The sequence below is a fragment of the Bombina bombina genome, chromosome 9 (assembly GCF_027579735.1).
Source record: "Bombina bombina isolate aBomBom1 chromosome 9, aBomBom1.pri, whole genome shotgun sequence".
NCBI lineage: Eukaryota > Metazoa > Chordata > Amphibia > Anura > Bombinatoridae > Bombina > Bombina bombina.
In genome coordinates, this window is record NC_069507.1 from 106,577,586 (window position 1) to 106,599,255 (window position 21,670).

The window sequence follows — 21,670 nt, forward strand, 5'->3', positions numbered from 1 at the left end:
ATTTGTGTCATAATTATGTAAATTTCAGTGATAAACCCAAAGTGTGTGAGAAAAAAATAAAAAATAAATAAACTATTTTTTATATGATCGTATTTGGAGGCAAAGTGGTGGCATGAAATACCAAAATGAGCCTAGATCAATATCTTGAGTTGTCTAAAAAAAAAAAAAAAAAGTGAAGGGGTTAAAATTAAATGGTGTCCATCATAGACATTTAAATAAATCTTAACATGAGTATACCCCCCTCATTTTCATTTAAAGGGACACTAAAATCAAAAATAAACTCATGATTCAGATACAGCATGCAATTTTAAGTAACTTTCTAATTTACTCTTATCAATTTTTATTCGTTCTCTTGGCATCTATGTGAAAAGCACGAATTTATGCATAAAAAGCCAGCCCATTTTTGGTTCAGAACCTGAGTTGTACTTGCTTATTGGTGGCTAAATGTAAGCCACCAATCAGCAAGCACTAGCCAGGGTGCTGAACCAAACATGGGCCGGCTCCTTAGCTTACGTTCAAGTAAAAAGATACCAAGAGAAAGAAGATTTTAAATAGGAGTAAATTAGAAAGTTGCATGCTCTATCTGAATCATGAAAAAAAAAAATTGGGTTTCTATCCCTTTAACTTTAATTTTGTGCAATAGATTTAAATTGTTTTAGACAGACTTGCAAAAGCAAACAAGATTTTTATTTAATGTGTTATTGCTACATTTAAAACTTGTATATAAAAACAGAGAACACTGCTGGAGTACAAAATGTATGTAGATCAGCAAGGTAAGTGATTTTAGATAAGGAAATCACAGGAGTTTCTCACCAACAGACTCATCTGCTGCCAGTATTCCTTTTCCATTTGCTACAATACGTTGTGCATTCTCCGCAAGTTCCTTCTTCTGCTCAGTTGAGAGTGCTGGATGTAGGTGAGACATATTTGGTGTCTGTGAAAAGAAGATTAGAAAAATAAATATAATATTAAGAGGAGGAGTAGATATAGTTATATCTAGTGTTGCCAGGTGTCCAATATTCAAATCAGTCGAGTAAAAACTTTAACCAATATACCAGACACTTAAAGATCTATTTTTTAAAGTCCTTGAGTGTTCGCTAAATGTAAAAGGCCTCCTATGCCTCAATGCATTAACAATATGGAGCAGTCTAATCAAATCTACTGTTCTACATGTGTTACTGGAAACGAGAAATTATTGATGTGTAGGTTACTGGACTGGCAGCCAAGTGGTAAAATGACTGCTTAGTTTGAGGGGGGGGGGGGATTATATAGATCTAGTTAGAGGAGGGCACCATGTTACCTCACATACCATTGTGCCCAGTAACCTACAGAATGAGCAGTATTTTTATAGGAACATACCTGTTTAAAAGACCATAATCTGTCCCATTCTAGGATCTAAACTCTCCTCTAACCTTTTCACGCTTCCTGCCCGTTCTAATTCTTGCTTTGTCATAGGATCTATACTAAGGATGATCAGAGGGAATAACGGCCATACCACTCCCTGTAATGTAGAGCAGCAGCGCTCACGCAATTGCCTACAATATGTAAATTCAGCTGCTCTGAAAACTGCAGAAGTAAGCAGCGAATCCTGCATGTCACAGCTGAATTTACAAACTATAAGTAGCTGCAGGGATTTAAAGGATTCCTAGAGGTGAGATCCCAGATTGAGACCGTATTATCGTTGCACAGGTATGTGTAGAGAAAAAAACAAACAAAAAACTAAACAAATGTTCTGATCCATTTAAAAAGGGATAGGAAAGTCAAAATTTCATGATTCAAACAGAACATGCAATTTTAAACAACTTTCCAATTTACTTAAATTAAAGGGATAGAAAAGTCAAAATTCAACTTGTATGATTCATATAGAGCATGTTTATTTTAATACACTTTTAAATTCACTTCTATTTTCAAATGTGCTTCGTTCTCTTAGTATCCCTTGTTAAAAAATGAATACGCACATATACTAGTGGGAGCTGCTGCTAATTGGTGCCTGCACACATTGGTCTCTTGTGATTGGCAAAATAGTTATTTTCAGCTTCCTGTCAGTAGTGTAATACTGTCCCTTCAGCAATGGATAACAAGAGAATGAAGAAAATGTAATAGAATTAAATTGTAAAGTTGTTTAAAATTGTAGGTTCTATCTAAATCATAAAAGGGTTTACTATCCCTTTAACAAAATGTGCAGGTTCTTATATTTACACTTTTTGATTCAACAGCTCCTACTGAGCATGTTCAAGAATTAACGTATATGCATTTGTGATTGGCTGATGGCTGTCACATGATACAGAGGGAGTCCTTTAATATTGGCTAAAAAAAAAAAAAACTTTAGCTGGGTGGTCAGTAAAAATTAGCCGGATGGTGCACCCACTAAAGTTCCTGGGGAGAACACTGTACGCGTACAAAGAGAAAGACTGGTGTATTGTTATGGAGCAGAAGATAATTGTGTGTAGCAAGCTGGGAGTTGTAGAATTTGAATGAGGAAAAGCTGACCAGACCAAAAGATTAATTTTTGTTATTGCTGTAGGACACATGATCTACTTTTGGAATGTGGCACCTTTGATTTATTTTCAGCATGACTGAAGTTTCAAGGAGTGACAAAATTAAAGGACAGTAGATTTTTACATTTCATGTTTAGTTACGTGTACTGAATCAGCTTTGCAATATATATTCATTATTTATTGAATATAAATATAAATTATGTTGCCCCTTTAATATAATTTAGCTCTGATAATTGAGCTGTTTCTAATTCTCAAAATATGTCTTCCTTCTCTTGGCATCTTTATTTGAAAGGAAAAAAAAGAACGTAAGCTTAGGAGCCATCCCATTTTTAGTTCAGCACCTGGGTAGCGCTTGCTGATTGGTGGCTACATTTAGCAAGTAATAAAAAAAAAAATAGGAGTAAATTAGAAAGTTGCATGCTCTAGTAAACCTTAAACTTTCATGATTCAGATAGACTATCCCTTTAACATCTTCAAATGTTTACTATCTGCTGCACTTGTAGTTACTTTTTTTGCCCTCATTACTGTTAACAGAGAACCTGAAGAGGTTAAGAGGATGTTATGGCTTTACAACTAAAATCATAGCAACATTTTAAACAGTCAGAAAATAGGTCTCAAACTTTACATAATTCATAAAAAGGGACCTTTAACACTAGATATATTTTATCTAAGCATAGTATTGAGGTTTCTCCTTCCTCCCTCTAGTAATGGGTGCTGCCACGTAATTTACCTTTCACATCATTCCAGTGCTGATGTATTTGCACATGTGCAGATACTCTCCTTCAGATACCTGCAGTGTAACTTACGTTCCAAAATGGCAGCACCCATGATTAGAGGGTAGGGTTGCCACCCAGACAGTATTTTACCGGCACAGCCGGTAATCTTTGATTAGGAGCTGGTGCCGGCATTAGTAAAATCCTGGCAATGCAAAAGCCGGTATTTTAAAATTCTAATGCTGGCTTCTGGAGTCTTAAAGGGACACTGACCACTCATGCTCCTCTAACGGATTTGGTTAGAAGCAAAAGAATAAATTCATATAATAAAATAAAGACTTTTCTTTCATGTAATTAGCAAGAGTCCATGAGCTAGTGACGTATGGGATATACATTCCTACCAGGAGGGGCAAAGTTTCCTAAACCTTAAAATGCCTATAAATACACCCCTCACCACACCCACAATTCAGTTTTACAAACTTTGCCTCCCATGGAGGTGGTGAAGTAAGTTTGTGCTAGATTCTACGTTGATATGCGCTTCGCAGCAGGCTGGAGCCCGGTTTTCCTCTGAGTGCAGTGAATGTCAGAGGGATGTGAAGAGAGTATTGCCTATTTTGAATTCAATGATCTCCTTCTACGGGGTCTATTTCATAGGTTCTCTGTTATCGGTCGTAGAGATTCATCTCTTACCTCCCTTTTCAGATCGACGATATACTCTAATATATACACCATTACCTCTACTGATTCTCGTTTCAGTACTGGTTTGGCTTTCTACTACATGTAGATGAGTGTCCTGGGGTAAGTAAGTCTTATTTTCTGTGACACTCTAAGCTATGGTTGGGCACTTTTATATAAAGTTCTAAATATATGTGTTTAAACATTTATTTGCCTTGATTCAGGATGTTCAATATTCCTTATTTCAGACAGTCAGTTTCATTATTTGGGATAATGCATTTGAATAATAAATTTTTTCTTACCTTAAATTTGACTTTTTCCTGTGGGCTGAAAATGCTTCATTTTATTGCGTCATTCTTGGCGCGGATTTTTTTGGCGCAAAAAAATTTCTTTGTCATTTCCGACGTCGTACTTGTCGCCGGAAGTTGTTTGTGTTTGCGTAATTTTTTTGACGTTTTGCGCCAAAAATGTCGGCGTCGCCGGATGTGGCGTCATTCTTGGCACCAAAAGCATTTAGGCGCCTAATAATGTGGGCGTCTTTTTTGGCGCTAAAAAATATGGGCGTCATTATTGTCTCCACATTATTTAAGTCTCATTGTTTATTTGCTTCTGGTTGCTAGAAGCTTGTTCATTGGCATTTTATCCCATTCCTGAAACTGTCATTTAAGGAATTTGATAGATTTTGCTTTATATGTTGTTTTCTCTATTACATATTGCAAGATGTCTCAGATTGACCCTGGATCAGAAGCTACTTCTGGAAAAACGCTTGACTGAGTTCAGTCCTACCAAAGCTAAGTTCATTTATTTTAAATGTTATGAATGTTTATCTTTAGCTATGGTTTGTAATAGGTTATCATGATAAACTTTTACATGCAGAATCCATTAGTATTTATGCTTTATATATTGCCATTCTTTTTACATCTTATGTACAAGAAATATTTAGAAGATTTTTAAGAAATATTTTTCTGATTCTATTTTAAAGGCTTTGTCTGACTTTGTGCCTTCTAATAAAAAATTTTAGGTCTTTTTCAACTTCTTTTTTAATTATTGAAGTTTCAAATGACCAACAACATACTGATTTATCCTTCTCTGATGATGTTTTTTCTCATTCAGAATTTTCTTCATCAGATATTGACACTAACAAATCTACTTTTTTATTAAAGTACATTTGTTCTTTGTTGAAAAGGTGTTGATTATTTTACATTAAGGTAACTAGTTCTTTTTCTAGACTAGCTAACACTATTTCTGCTTATTTATTCTTCTGTGTTTTCAGAGGTTTTTTTCCAATTCCTTATTCTAGGGAATGGAATAGGCTGAGAATTTTCTTTTATTTCTTCTTCAAAGGTTTTAAACTATACTCTTTGCCGGCAGTTTAATTCAATTTGGAGGGTTCTCCAATTTATTGGGGCTATCTCTACTCCTACTAATTATGCTATTGTTTCTATAGCAAAATAGTATTTATTTTCCTTTAGATGGTTGTATCTTATTTATGGAAAATTATTTAGTTTCAGGTACTTTTCTTGGACCTATGATTTATTTGGATGTTGCAATTGCTTCATTTTTTCTGTTTACTTTAAGTTCAAGTATCAGATTATGATTTATTTTAGCATTGTTAAAGGGACAAAATTTACTAGACTAGGTGCTGTTGCATTTGTCTTGTTGTTTTTGCATTTATTGATTATGCAAGTCCACTGTATTGTCTGGTCCTTTAACTGGACTATCATGCTAATAATTTCATTTGTGTCTTTTTATTGAATATTTTCGCAAATGAGGTTTAATCTTTGTCTTTAGCTGTTTGAGCTAGAAGAATTTTGTGATTTCTAAAAATCCATATTTCTTTTGTTCTAAGATAATCAATTATTTGTTTTATGATTGGATTCAATTCTTAACTGTTACTCTGGGCTTCAAGATTGAGTTCTAAGACTAAAACTTTAAGCTTACATTAGTTTGGTTGTTCTTATTATGGAATGAATTCTTTCCCAAGTAACATGTTTTTAATTGGAAATATTTTCCGTTCAAAATCAGCTCCCTTAAATTGCGATGTATGTGCCGTATTCCAGCTTGTCTGGCAAGGGGCAGGTTAAGACTTTTTTGAAATTTATTTGGTTCTATTCAGGTCCAAATTTCTTTTATTTTATTCCAGTAAGGCTAACACTTTCTTTAAGTGTGTTTCGGTCCTATTTATTTTGGGTACTGTTGAAGCATGGCTAGTCACCCATGGGGTTCAAGCGCTGCTCAGACCTGGAATCTTCTGGGGTATTTTTTCCAGTTCCATTTTTAGGAACTGAGTTTTAGAGTTTTTATTCAAACTATTCTGCCTTTTTTTGGTCAGTGATAGCATTATTTGTTTTCTCTAGATACAATAAATGCATATTTTTTCTGTATTCATTCAGATTATTTTCTGAGGATGCGGAATCTCATATGATTCACTTTGTTCTTCAGGACATAGTTAGAGGATCTTTCTTTCAAAAGCTCTTGATTCCTCTCACAAGGGTCACCTTTTTTTGGGTTTCCAGATAGTTTGTGTCACTGTCTTTGTCTCTATCAGACAAGGGACAATTTTATTGGGTTCCGTCTGTCGGTACCTTTAGTCTCTATTATTTCCTTCAGTTGCTATATATGCATAGAAGTTTTAGGTCTTATGGCCACAGCATTGGATTCAATTCCCTTTGCTCATTTTCAATAGAAATAACCTTTCCAGTCTTTTATGCTGAATTATGGTGCAGGGATTCTAGGATTTCGCATTTTAAATCTTCAAATCCTAATATTTATCTCTTGATTTGGTGGTTAAGATCACCATCATTTAGTTCTACAGGTCTCTTCGTTTCTTTCAACCTGGACCATGATCTCTACAGATGTGAGTCTTTTTGGTTGGGAGGCTGTCTGAGGATCTCTGTCAGCACAAGGGGTTTGGAAATCTCAGAAGGCGAGATTACCATTTGATACTTTAGAACTTCGTGTTTTCTCAAAGTTTTTCAGTTAGTTTCTTTTGAGGAAGAGACGTTTATTGTTTTTCATACAATATCACAACTATGGTGTATGTTAATCATCAGGGTAGGACTATCAGTCCTTAGGCTGTGACAGAAGTGTCTCGGATATTAGCTTAGGCTAAACCCAGCTCCTATCTACATTCTGTGGTTTTTTCCCCCAGGTATAGATATTTGGGAAGCGGTTTATCTCTGTTAATCAAGCTTTACATCCGGGAGAATGGTCTCATACCCAGATATGTTTTTTCAATTTTTCAGATGTGAGCATTTCTAGAAATAGATCTGTTGGCATCTCATCTGAATAAAGAACTTCCCAGGTGCCTATTCAGGTCCGGGGATCCTTAGGCGGAAATAGTGTATGCATTGACATTTCTTTGGAAATTATCTTTTTGCCTATTTCTTTCCGCCTCTAGTTCTTCTTCCAAAGTGATTTCCAAAATTCTTATGGAGTATTTGTTTGTTATGCTGGTGGCTCCAGCATGGCCTCTCAGGTTTTGGTATGCGGATTTCATTCGGATGGCCAGTTGCCGATCTTGAACACTTCCGTTTAAACCAGACCTTCTTTCTCGAGGCCCATTTTTTCCATCAGGATCTCAAATCATTAAATTTGAAGGGATGGAGATTGAACGCTTGGTTTCAGGCTCGTAAATCTGTCTCTAGAAAGATTTATTATTGAGTCTGGAAGATCTACTTTTCTTGGCATTCTTTTAAAATTCATAGAATTTTATTATTTTTTTCAGGTTGGTTTGGATATGGTTTTGTCTGCAGTTCTTGTTAGGACAAATCTCTACTCTTTCTGTTCTTTTTTCACAAAAAGATTGCTAATCATACTGATATTCATTGTTTTGTTCAGGCTTTGGTCCGTATCAAGCCTGTCATTAATTCAATCTCTCCTCTTTGGAGTCTCAATTTGGTGCTGAGGGCTTTACAGGCTCCTCCGTTTTGAAACTATGCTTTTTCTGAACATTAAATTACTTTCTTGGAAAGTATTGTTCCTTTTGGTTATTTCTTCTGCTAGAAGAATTTGAGTTATCTGCTCTTTTTTGTGAATATCTTTTTCTGATTTTTCATCAGGATAAGGCAGTGTTATTCATCATTTTTTTCAGGTTTTGATTCGTATCAAACCTGTCATTAAGCCAATTTCTCCTCCTTGGAGTCTTATTCGGGTTCTGAAGGTTTTTCAGGCTCTTCTATTTGAGCATATGCTTGCTCTGGACATTAATTACTTTCATGGAAAGTATTGTTCTTTTTGGACATCTCTTCAGCTAGAACAGCTTTTGAATTATCTGTTCTTTCTTGTGAATCTCTTTTTTCTGATTTTTTTCATCAGGAAAAGGTGGTTTTTGCTGTCCTCATTTCAATTCTTACCTAAAGTTGTAAATTCTAACAAACATTAGGGAGGAATTATTCTTTTCCTAAGACTTCTTTGGTGAGATTCTTACTTTCTATGTTGAAGCTATTCAGATTTCAGATAGACTTCTAGTCTATTTTTTATCTTTTCTGGTTTTAGGAAGGTCAAAAAGCTTCTGCCATTTATTTGGCATCTTGCTTAAACTTTGATTCATCATGCTTATTTGGAGTCGGGTGGATTCCCGCCTCGGAGGATTACGGCTCGTTCTACTAGGTAAGTTTCTACTTCCTGGGCTTTTTTAAGAATGAAGCTTCTGTTGATCAGATTTGCAAAGCAATGACTTTGTCTTCTTTGCATACTTTTACTATGTTCTACCATTTTGATGTTTTTTCTTCTTTAGAAGCAGTTTTGGTAGAATGGTACTTCAGGCAGCTGTCTCAGTTTGATTCTTCTGCTTATAATTTCAGTTTTTTTCATTATAAAACTTGAAACTTGTTTGATTTGGGTAGTGGATTCATTTTTCAGCGGAATTGGCTGTCTTTATTTTTATCCCTCCCTCTCTAGTGACTCTTGTGTGGAAGTTCCACATCTTGGGTATTTATTATCCCATACGTCACTAGCTCATGGACTCTTGCCAATTACATGAAAGAAAACAATTTATGTAAGAACTTACCTGATAAATTCATTTCTTTCATATTAGCAAGAGTCCATGAGGCCCACCCTTTTTTGTGGTGGTTATGATTTTTTTGTATAAAGCACAATTATTCCAATTCCTTATTTTTTGATGCTTTCGCTCCTTTCTTATCACCCCACTTCTTGGCTATTCGTTAAACTGAATTGTGGGTGTGGTGAGTGGTGTATTTATAGGCATTTTAAGGTTTAGGAAACTTTGCCCCTCCTGGTAGGAATGTATATCCCATACGTCACTAGCTCATGGACTCTTGCTAATATGAAAGAAATGAATTTATCAGGTAAGTTCTTACATAAATTATGTTTTTCCCACAACATATGCACTTCTATACAACATGTGCATGAAGATGATAAATATTTGCATTTCTCCAGTTACTAATTTAAAGAAACTCCCTGTTATAGTTCTTAAAGGGACATGAAACCCAAAAATGTTCATGATTCAGATAGAGAATACAATTTTAAACAGCTTTCTAATTTACGTCTATTATCTAATCCGTTTCATTCTCGTGGTATCAGCTGTTGAAGGAGCAGCAATGCACTAATGGTTTAAAACTGAACACATGGGTAAGCCAATCACAATCAACAGCTAGAACCTAGGTGCTCTGCTGCCCCTGAGCTTGCCTAGATAAACCTTTCAGCAAAGGATAAGAGAAGGAAGCAAATTAAATAGTACATTGGACAGTTGTTTAAAATTGTATTCTCTATCTGAATCATGAAAGAAAAATGTTGTGTTTCATGTCCCTTTAAGCTAAATCCTTATATTCTCTAACAGCTCATATAAAATTAAACCAAACCAGGCCCCTGAAACAATTTTAAGGAAAAACAAACACCTCCAAAAAAAAACAAAAAAACATTTTAATAAAAACATAATTTATGCTTACCTGATAAATTTATTTCTCTTGTAGTGTATCCAGTCCACGGATCATCCATTACTTATGGAATATTAACTCCTCCCCAACAGGAAGTGCAAGAGGATTCACCCAGCAGAGCTGCTATATAGCTCCTCCCCTAACTGCCATTACCAGTCATTCGACCGAAAACATGCAGAGAAAGGAAAACCATAGGGTGCAGTGGTGACTGTAGTTTAATGGAAAAATTACCTGCCTTAAAGTGACAGGGCGGGCCGTGGACTGGATACACTACAAGAGAAATAAATTTATCAGGTAAGCATAAATTATGTTTTCTCTTGTTAAGTGTATCCAGTCCACGGATCATCCATTACTTATGGGATACCAATACCAAAGCTAAAGTACACGGATGACGGGAGGGACAGGCAGGCTCTTTATACGGAAGGAACCACTGCCTGAAGAACCTTTCTCCCAAAAACAGCCTCCGAAGAAGCAAAAGTGTCAAATTTGGAAAATTTGGAAAAAGTATGAAGAGAAGACCAAGTTGCAGCCTTGCAAATCTGTTCAACAGAAGCCTCATTCTTAAAGGCCCAAGTGGAAGCCACATCTTTCAGGAGGCTGCTGTCCAGCAGTCTCATAGGCTAACCGTATTATGCTACGAAGCCAAAAGGAGAGAGAGGTAGCCGAAGCTTTTTGACCTCTCCTCTGACCAGAATAAACGACAAACAGGGAAGACGTTTGTCGAAAATCCTTAGTTGCCTGTAGATAAAATTTCAGGGCACGGACTACATCTAGATTGTGTAGCAGACGTTCCTTTTTCGAAGAAGGATTAGGACACAAAGATGGAACCACAATCTCTTGATTGATATTCCTGTTAGTGACCACCTTAGGTAGGAACCCAAGTTTAGTACGCAGAACTACCTTGTCTGAATGAAAAATCAGATAAGGAGAATCACAATGTAAGGCAGATAACTCAGAGACTCTTCGAGCCGAGGAAATCGCCATTAAAAACAGAACTTTCCAAGATAACAACTTGATATCAATGGAATGAAGGGGTTCAAATGGAACCCCCTGTAAAACATTAAGAACTAAGTTCAAACTCCATGGTGGAGCAACAGTTTTAAACACAGGCTTGATCCTAGCTAAAGCCTGACAAAAAGCTTGAACGTCCGGAACTTCTGACAGACGTTTGTGTAAAAGAATGGACAGAGCTGAAATCTGTCCCTTTAAGGAACTAGCGGATAAACCCTTTTCTAAACCTTCTTGTAGAAAAGACAATATCCTCGGAATCCTAACCTTACTCCATGAGTAACTCTTGGATTCGCACCAATATAAGTATTTGCGCCATATCTTATGGTAAATCTTTCTGGTAACAGGCTTCCTAGCCTGTATTAAGGTATCAATAACTGACTCAGAAAAACCACGTTTTGATAAAATCAAGCGTTCAATTTCCAAGCAGTCAGCTTCAGAGAAATTAGATTTTGATGTTTGAAGGGACCCTGGATCAGAAGGTCCTGTTTCAGAGGTAGCGACCAAGGTGGACAGGATGACATGTCCACTAGATCTGCATACCAAGTCCTGCGTGGCCATGCAGGCGCTATTAGAATCACTGATGCTCTCTCCTGTTTGATTCTGGCAATCAATCGAGGAAGCATCGGGAAGGGTGGAAACACATAAGCCATCCCGAAGGTCCAAGGTGCTGTCAAAGCATCTATCAGAACCGCTCCCGGATCCCTGGATCTGGACCCGTAACGAGGAAGTTTGGCGTTCTGTCGAGACGCCATGAGATCTATCTCTGGTTTGCCCCAACGTCGAAGTATTTGGGCAAAGACCTCCGGATGAAGTTCCCACTCCCCCGGATGAAAAGTCTGACGACTTAAGAAATCCGCCTCCCAGTTCTCCACTCCCGGGATGTGGATTGCTGACAGGTGGCAAGAGTGAGACTCTGCCCAGCGAATTATCTTTGATACTTCCATCATTGCTAGGGAGCTTCTTGTCCCTCCCTGATGGTTGATGTAAGCTACAGTCGTGATGTTGTCCGACTGAAACCTGATGAACCCCCGAGTTGTTAACTGGGGCCAAGCCAGAAGGGCATTGAGAACTGCTCTCAATTCCAGAATGTTTATTGGTAGGAGACTCTCCTCCTGATTCCATTGTCCCTGAGCCTTCAGAGAATTCCAGACAGCGCCCCAACCTAGTAGGCTGGCGTCTGTTGTTACAATTGTCCAGTCCGGCCTGCTGAATGGCATCCCCCTGGACAGATGTGGCCGAGAAAGCCACCATAGAAGAGAATTTCTGGTCTCTTGATCCAGATTCAGAGTAGGGGACAAGTCTGAGTAATCCCCATTCCACTGACTTAGCATGCACAATTGCAGCGGTCTGAGATGTAGGCGTGCAAAGGGTACTATGTCCATTGCTGCTACCATTAAGCCGATCACCTCCATGCATTGAGCTACTGACGGGTGTTGAATGGAATGAAGGACACGGCATGCATTTTGAAGCTTTGTTAACCTGTCTTCTGTCAGGTAAATCTTCATTTCTACAGAATCTATAAGAGTCCCCAAGAAGGGAACTCTTGTGAGTGGAAAGAGAGAACTCTTCTTTTCGTTCACCTTCCATCCATGCGACCTTAGAAATGCCAGTACTAACTCTGTATGAGACTTGGCAGTTTGAAAGCTTGAAGCTTGTATCAGAATGTCGTCTAGGTACGGAGCTACCGCAATTCCTCGCAGTCTTAGTACCGCCAGAAGAGCACCCAGAACCTTTGTGAAGATTCTCGGAGCCGTAGCCAATCCGAATGGAAGAGCTACAAACTGGTAATGCCTGTCTAGAAAGGCAAACCTTAGATACCGGTAATGATCTTTGTGAATCGGTATGTGAAGGTAAGCATCCTTTAAATCCACTGTGGTCATGTACTGACCCTTTTGGATCATGGGTAAAATTGTCCGAATAGTCTCCATTTTGAACGATGGAACTCTTAGGAATTTGTTTAGGATCTTTAAATCCAGGATTGGCCTGAAAGTTCCCTCTTTTTTGGGAACCACAAACAGATTTGAGTAAAACCCTTGTCCCTGTTCCGACCGTGGAACTGGATGGATTACTCCCATTAATAAAAGCTCTTGTACGCAGCGTAGAAACGCCTCTTTCTTTATTTGGTTTGTTGACAAACTTGACAGATGAAATCTCTCTCTTGGGGGAGAGTATTTGAAGTCCAGAAGGTATCCCTGAGATATTATCTCTAGCGCCCAGGGATCCTGGACATCTCTTGCCCAAGCCTGGGCGAAGAGAGAAAGTCTGCCCCCCACTAGATCCGTTCCCGGATCGGGGGTCCTCAATTCATGCTGTTTTAGGGGCACCAGCAGATTTCCTGGCCTGCTTGCCCTTGTTCCAGGACTGATTAGGTCTCCAGCCTTGTCTGTAGCGAGCAACAGATCCTTCTTGTTTTGGAGCAGAGGAAGTTGATGCTGCTCCTGCTTTGAAATTCCGAAAGGAACGAAAATTAGATTGTCTAGCCTTAGGTTTGGCTCTGTCTTGAGGCAGGGCATGTCCTTTACCTCCTGTAATGTCAGCGATAATTTCTTTCAATCCGGGCCCGAATAAGGTCTGCCCTTTGAAAGGTATATTAAGAAATTTAGACTTAGAAGTAACGTCAGCTGACCAGGATTTTAGCCACAGTGCTCTGCGCGCCTGAATGGCGAATCCGGAATTCTTAGCCGTAAGCTTAGTTAAATGTACTACGGCATCTGAAATAAATGAGTTAGCTAACTTAAGAGCTTTAAGCCTGTGTGTAATCTCATCTAATGGAGCTGATTCAAGTGTCCCTTCCAGAGACTTAAACCAAAATGCTGCTGCAGCCGTGACAGGCGCAATGCATGCAAGGGGTTGCAATATAAAACCTTGTTGAACAAACATTTTCTTAAGGTAACCCTCTAACTTTTTATCCATTGGATCTGAAAAGGCACAGCTATCCTCCACCGGGATAGTGGTACGCTTAGCTAAAGTAGAAACTGCTCCCTCCACCTTAGGGATCGTTTGCCATAAGTCCCGTGTGGTGGTGTCTATTGGAAACATCTTTCTAAATATCGGAGGGGGTGAGAACGGCACACCGGGTCTATCCCACTCCTTAGTAACAATTTCAGTAAGTCTCTTAGGTATAGGAAAAACGTCAGTACTCGGCGGTACCGCAAAATATTTATCCAACCTACACATTTTTTCTGGTATTGCAACTGTGTTACAATCATTCAGAGCCGCTAACACCTCCCCTAGTAATACACGGAAGTTTTCCAGCTTAAATTTAAAATTTGAAATATCTGAATCCAATCTGTTTGGATCAGAACCGTCAGCCGCAGAATGAAGCTCTCCGTCCTCATGTTCTGCAAGTTGTGACGCAGTATCTGACATGGCCCTAACATTATCAGCGCACTCTGTTCTCACCCCAGAGTGATCACGCTTACCTCTTAGTTCTGGTAATTTAGCCAAAACTTCAGTCATAACAGTAGCTATATCCTGTAATGTGATTTGTAATGGCCGCCCAGATGTACTCGGCGCCACAATATCACGCACCCCCCGAGCGGGAGATGCAGGTACTGACACGTGAGGCGAGTTAGTCGGCATAACTCTCCCCTCGTTGTTTGGTGAAATGTGTTCAATTTGTACAGATTGACTTTTATTTAAAGTAGCATCAATACAGTTAGTACATAAATTTCTATTGGGCTCCACTTTGGCATTAGCACATATAGCACAGATGTCTTCCTCTGAATCAGACATGTTTAACACACTAGCAAATAAACTAGCAACTTGGAAATACTTTTCAAGTAATTTACTATAATATGAAAACGTACTGTGCCTATAAGAAGCACAGAAAGAGTTATGACAGTTGAAAGTTAATAAACTGAAAGGTTATAGCATCAAATCTTTGTAAAAAACACAATTTTAGCAAAGGATTGCTCCCATTAGCAAAGGATAACTAACCCTGATAGCAGAAAAAAAGTTACAGAAATAAACGTTTTTTATCACAGTCAACTACAATCTCACAGCTCTGCTGTGAGTGATTACCTCCCTCAAAACAAGTTTTGAAGACCCCTGAGTTCTGTAGAGATGAACCGGATCATGCAGGAAATACAATGAGCTTCTGACTGAATTTTTTGACCTCCCCCTCACACACAACAGTGAGAGAGATCAGTAAACTGTCATAAATTAAATAAAACAACTGCCAAGTGGAAAAAATAATGCCCAAAACATTTTATTCACCCAGTACCTCAGAAAATGAAACGATTTTACATGCCAGCAAAAAACGTTTAACATAAATTAAGTGTTATTAAAGAGCCTGTTGCCAGTCCCTGCAAATTAGGCTAAAGTCTTATGCACACAGTATAATTCCAGTGAAGTGCCATTCCCCAGAATACTGAAGTGTAAAATATACATACATGACAGCCTGATACCAGATGCTGCTACTGCATTTAAGGCTGAGTTTACATTATATCGGTATGGCAGAATTTTCTCATCAATTCCATTGTCAGAAAATAATAAGCTGCTACATACCTCTTTGCAGATTAATCTGCCCGCTGTCCCCTGATCTGAAGTTTACCTCTCCTCAGATGGCCGAGAAACAGCAATATGATCTTAACTACTCCGGCTAAAATCATAGAAAAACTCAGGTAGATTCTTCTTCAAATTCTACCAGAGAAGGAATAACACACTCCGGTGCTATTATAAAATAACAAACTTTTGATTGAAGGTATAAAACTAAATATAATCACCATAGTCCTCTCACACATCCTATCTAGTCGTTGGGTGCAAGAGAATGACTGGTAATGGCAGTTAGGGGAGGAGCTATATAGCAGCTCTGCTGGGTGAATCCTCTTGCACTTCCTGTTGGGGAGGAGTTAATATTCCATAAGTAATGGATGATCCGTGGACTGGATACACTTAACAAGAGAAATTAGTATTTTGAAACACTTACCATTATTATTTTTTATTTTTTTTAAATAAATAGTATTTGCATTAGAAGAATTATCTATATATGTTTTTCCAAGGGTACATATAGGTTTGGCATGGTAAACGCATTAGACTGCATGTCTATGCGGAAAGATCTTTTTTGCAGATTGGAGGAAAGAGCGAAGACTCTTGAATGAATAAATATGGCAGTTTTTGGTTAATATACTAGTCACTACTAAACCCAGAATTGCATCTGTACTTTCTGTTTAACTGGAGTCATTTTTTTTTTTTTTTAAAGTGGTTGGATAGCAGAATGTATGCACATGGCTACAGACAAAAGTAGCGTACAAGTTTGATTTAGAAGCATTTTATGTATTACACCCAAAAAAAAAAAAAAAAATGCATACACTTTGGTTGCTACCTTTCCAGGAATGACCCAGATAGAATTAGTTTCCATTTGTGTATCCGTGTTTGAAGCAGAGTCAGGCCCGGACATGCAAATATCAGTTTGGTGGGAAACAACCACAGCAAAAAAGGTGACTATTTGCAACGTATTCCTTTTGCGTGTATATGTGTGAGTGTGTGTCTTTGTGTGAGTCTATTTGTGTGTTAGAGTGAGTGTGTGAGTGAGTGTGTGTAAGATAGAGAGAGTTAGAGGGAGTGTGCGTGTGTAAGATAGAGTGTGAGTGTTTGAATATCTATGTGCGAGTCTGTGGTTACATGCTATTATAAATAGTGTGTACTCTGCAAAAAACATTTTGCTGTGCACAGTGCAAGAGTGTTTGGCCTGAATTGAAGGTTGCAACACAGACTGTTTTTCAATATATAACTAACTATGTATATTGTATTTTTGGGTATCTTTTTAAATAGTAATGAAAACCTATAATACAGCAAAATTTGATTTAAAAATGTAGTCTAATGTTTTGAACATTTTATTGGTTATAAAATAATAGAATACTTCAGATCCGCAGTGAGGTACTGGAAGCTATCTGAACATATCTAGTGAGCCAATTAAAAAGGCATATATGTAGATAATAACCAGCTAGCTCCTGAGCCTGCCTAGGTATACTTTTCAACAAAGGATACAGAGAACATTTAATAGAAGTTAACTGAAAAGCTTCTTGAAATTGCATGAGCTACATTTGTGCAGAAATAAAACGTAAGCTTAGGAGCCAGCCCATTTTTGGTTCAGCACCTGGGTTGTGCTTGCTGATTGATGGCTAAATGTAGCCACCACATCAGCAAGCTCTGTCCAGGGTTCTGAACCAAAATGGGCCAGCTCCTTCGCTTAGATTCCTGTTTTTTCAAATAAAGATACCAAGAGAACGAAGAAAAAATTAATAGGAGTAAATTAGAAAGTTGCTTAAAATTGCATGCTCTGAATCATGAAAGAAAAAAAATGTGGGTTTAGCATATCTTTAAGTGGCACCATACAAATCAAACCCGACATTTCTAAGCAATGTAGTGTCACCATCTAGTGGTAAAATCACAGATTCCCATATTATAAAGGGAGAAACAGAATTCCTCATAAAAGCCTTGATGCTCAAAAACAGAATTTATGTTTACCTGATAAATTACTTTCTCCAACGGTGTGTCCGGTCCACGGCGTCATCCTTACATGTGGGATATTCTCTTCCCCAACAGGAAATGGCAAAGAGCCCAGCAAAGCTGGTCACATGATCCCTCCTAGGCTCCGCCTTCCCCAGTCATTCGACCGACGTAAAGGAGGAATATTTGCATAGGAGAAATCATATTATACCGTGGTGACTGTAGTTAAAGAAAATAAATCATCAGACCTGATTAAAAAACCAGGGCGGGCCGTGGACCGGACACACCGTTGGAGAAAGTAATTTATCAGGTAAACATAAATTCTGTTTTCTCCAACATAGGTGTGTCCGGTCCACGGCGTCATCCTTACTTGTGGGAACCAATACCAAAGCTTTAGGACACGGATGATGGGAGGGAGCAAATCAGGTCACCTAGATGGAAGGCACCACGGTTTGCAAAACCTTTCTCCCAAAAATAGCCTCAGAAGAAGCAAAAGTATCAAATTTGTAAAATTTGGTAAAAGTGTGCAGTGAAGACCAAGTCGCTGCCTTACATATCTGATCAACAGAAGCCTCGTTCTTAAAGGCCCATGTGGAAGCCACGGCCCTAGTGGAATGAGCTGTGATTCTTTCAGGAGGCTGCCGTCCGGCAGTCTCATAAGCCAATCTGATGATGCTTTTAAGCCAAAAAGATAGAGAGGTAGAAGTTGCTTTTTGACCTCTCCTTTTACCAGAATAAACAACAAACAAGGAAGATGTTTGTCTGAAATCCTTTGTAGCATCTAAATAGAATTTTAGAGCACGGACAACGTCCAAATTGTGTAACAAACGTTCCTTCTATGAAACTGGATTCGGACACAAAGAAGGTACAACTATCTCCTGGTTAAAATTTTTGTTGGAAACAACCTTCGGAAGAAAACCAGGCTCAGTACGTAAAACCACCTTATCTGCATGGACCAGATAGGGCGGAGAACACTGCAGAGCAGATAACTCAGAAACACTTCTAGCGGAAGAAATTGCAACCTAAAACAAAACTTTCCAAGATAATAACTTAATATCTACGGAATGTAAGGGTTCAAACAGAACCCCTTGAAGAACTGAAAGAACTAGATTAAGACTCCAGGGAAGAGTCAAAGGTCTGTAAACAGGCTTGATTCTAACCAGAGCCTGAACAAACGCTTAAACGTCTGGCACAGCTGCCAGCCTTTTGTGAAGTAAAACAGATAAAGCAGAGATCTGTCCCTTCAGAGAACTCGCAGAAAATCCTTTCTCCAAACCTTCTTGTAGAAAGGAAAGAATCTTAGGAATTTTTATCTTGTTCCATGGGAATCCTTTAGATTCACACCAACAGATATATTTTTTCCATATATTATGGTAAATTTTTCTAGTTACAGGCTTTCTAGCCTGAATAAGAGTATCTATTACAGAATCTGAAAACCCACGCTTTGATAAAATCAAGCGTTCAAACTCCAAGCAGTCAGTTGGAGGAAAACCAGATTCGGATGTTCGAATGGACCCTGAATAAGAAGGTCCTGTCTCAAAGGTAGCTTCCATGGTGGAGCCGATGACACATTCACCAGGTCTGCATACCAAGTCCTGCGTGGCCACACAGGAACTATCAAGGTCACCGAAGCCCTCTCCAGATTGATCCTGGCTACCAGCCTGGAAATGAGAGGAAACGGTGGGAATACATAAGCTAGGTTGAAGATCCAAGGTGCTACTATTGTATCCAATAGAGTCGCCTTGGGATCCCTGGATTTGGACCCGTAACAAGGGACCATGAAGTTCTGACGAGAGGCCATCAGAACCATGTCTGGAATGCCCCATAATTGAGTTAGTTGGGCAAAGATTTCCAGATGGAGTTCCCACTCCCCCGGATGCTCCTCCATCGCCAGGGAACTCCTTGTTACCCCCTGATGGTTGATATATGTAACAGTCGTCATGATGTCTGATTGAAACCTTATGAATTTGGCTTTTGCTAGTCGAGGCCAAGCCTTGAGAGCATTGAATATCGCTCTCAGATCCATTATGTTTATCGGGAGAAGAGAGTCTTCCCGAAACCATAGACCCTGAGTTTTCAGGGGTTCCCAGACCGCGCCCCAGCCCACCAGACTGGCGTCGGTCGTGACAATGACCTATTCTGGTCTGCGGAAGCTCATTCCCTGTGACAGGTTGTCCAGGGTCAGCCACCAACGGAGTGAACCTCTGGTTATTTGATCTACTTGTATCGTCGGAGACAAGTCTGTATAATCCCCATTCCACTGTCTGAGCATGCACAGGTGCAATGGTCTTAGATGAATTCGTGCAAAAGGAACTATGTCCATTGCCGCAACCATCAAACCTATTACTTCCATGGACTGCGCTATGGAAGGAAGAAGAACAGAATGAAGTACCTGACAAGAGCTTAGAAGTTTTGATTTTCTGGCCTCTGTCAGAAAAACCTTCATTTCTAAAGGAAACTATTATTGTTCCCAAGAAGGGAACTCTTGTTGACGGGGACAGAGAACTTTTTTCTATGTTCACTTTCCACCTGTGAGAACTGAGAAAGGCTAGGACAATGTCCGTATGAGTCCTTGCTTTTGACAGAGACGACACTTGAATCAGGATGTCGTCCAAGTAAGGTACTACTGCAATGCCCCTTGGTCTTAGCACCGCTAGAAGGGACCCTAGTACCCTTGTGAAAATCCTTGGAGCAGTGGCTAATCCGAATGGAAGTGCCACAGGTAATGCTTGTCCAGAAAGGCGAACCTTAGGAACCGAAAATGTTCCTTGTGGATAGGAATACGTAGGTACGCATCCATTAAGTCCACCGTGGTCATGAATTGACCTTCCTGGATGGTAGGAAGGAACTTTCGAATGGTTTCCATTTTGAATGATGAAACCCTTAGAAACTTGTTTAGAATCTTGAGATCTAAAATAGGTCTGAATGTTCCCTCTTTTTTGGGAATTATGAACAGGTTGGAGTAAAAACCCATCCCTTGTTCTCCTAATGGAACAGGATGAATCACTCCCATGCTTAACAGGTCTTCTACACAGTGTAAGAATGCCTGTTCGAAGATAATTGAGACCCGTGGAACCTTCCCCTTGGGGGTAGTTCCCTGAATTCCAGGAGATAACCTTGGGAAACTATTTCTAGCGCCCAAGGATCCTGAACATCTCTTGCCCCAGCCTGAGCAAAGAGAGAAAGTCTGCCCCCCACCAGATCCTTCCCAGATCGGGGGCCAACACTTCATGCTGTTTTGGTAGCAGTGGCAGGTGACTTGGCCTGCTTACCCTTGTTCCAGCCTTGCATCGGCCTCCAGGCTGGCTTGGTTTGAGAAGTATTACCCTCTTGCTTAGAGGGTGTAGAATTTGAGGCTGGTCCGTTTCTGCGAAAGGGACGAAAATTTGGCTTCTTTTTAGCCTTAAAAGACCTATCCAGAGGAAGGGCGTGGCCCTTTCCCCCAGTGATGTCTGAAATAATCTCTTTCAAGTCAGGGCCAAACAGTGTTTTACCCTTGAAAGGGATGTTAAGCAAAAGCGCTCTGCGCCACGATAGCAAACCCTGAATTATTCGCCGCTAATCTAGCTAATTGCAAAGCGGCATCTAAAATAAAAAAGAGTTAGCCAATTTAAGAGCTTGAACTCTGTCCAAAACCTCCTCGTACGAAGATTCTTTATTGAGCGACTTTTCTAGTTCTTCGAACCAGAAACACGCAGCTGTAGTGACAGGAACAATGCATGAAATTGGTTGTAGAAGGTAACCTTGCTGAACAAACATCTTTTTAAGCAAACCCTCTAACCTTTAATCCATAGGATCTTGAAAACACAACTATCTTCTATAGGAATAGAAGTGCGTTTGTTTAGAGTAGAAACCGCCCCCTCGACCTTGGGGACTGTATGCTATAAGTCCTTTCTGGGGTCGACTATAGGAACTAATTTCTTAAATATAGGGGGAGGACAAAAGGTATGCCGGGCCTTTCCCACTCCTTATTTACTATGTCCGCCACCCGCTTGGGTATAGGAAAAACATCGGGGGGCACCGGAACCTCTAGGAACTTATCCATCTTACCTAATTTCTCTGGAATGACCAAATTGTCACAATCATCCAGAGTAGATAATACCTCCTTAAGTAGTGCGTGGAGATGTTGAAATTTAAATTTAAAAGTTACAATATCAGGTTCTGCTTGTTGAGAAATTTTCCCTGAATCTGAAATTTCTCCCTCAGACAAAACCTCCCTCCTGGCCCCTTCAGATAGGTGTGAGGGTATGTCAGAACAGATATCATCAGCGTCCTCTTGCTCTTCAGTGTTTAAAACAGAGCAATCACGCTTTCTCTGATAAGTAGGCATTTTGGAAAAAATGCATGCAATAGAATTATCCATTACAGCCATTAATTGTTGTATGGTAATAAGTATTGGCGCACTAGATGTACTAGGGGCCTC

General features: G+C 39.3%; 1 protein-coding gene across 2 annotated transcripts in view; it reads right to left on the minus strand.

Moving 5' to 3' along the window:
* The window catches only part of LOC128640011 (fructose-bisphosphate aldolase B), a 47,010-nt gene that overhangs the window by 11,081 nt on the left and 14,259 nt on the right, over positions 1-21,670 (minus strand). For both annotated transcript variants that reach the window (XM_053692312.1, XM_053692311.1), the window contains exon 2: positions 814-934. In XM_053692312.1, coding sequence (XP_053548287.1) covers positions 814-925 — 112 coding nt within the window. In that variant the 5' untranslated portion in view covers positions 926-934. The remainder of the gene's footprint in view (positions 1-813; positions 935-21,670) is intronic.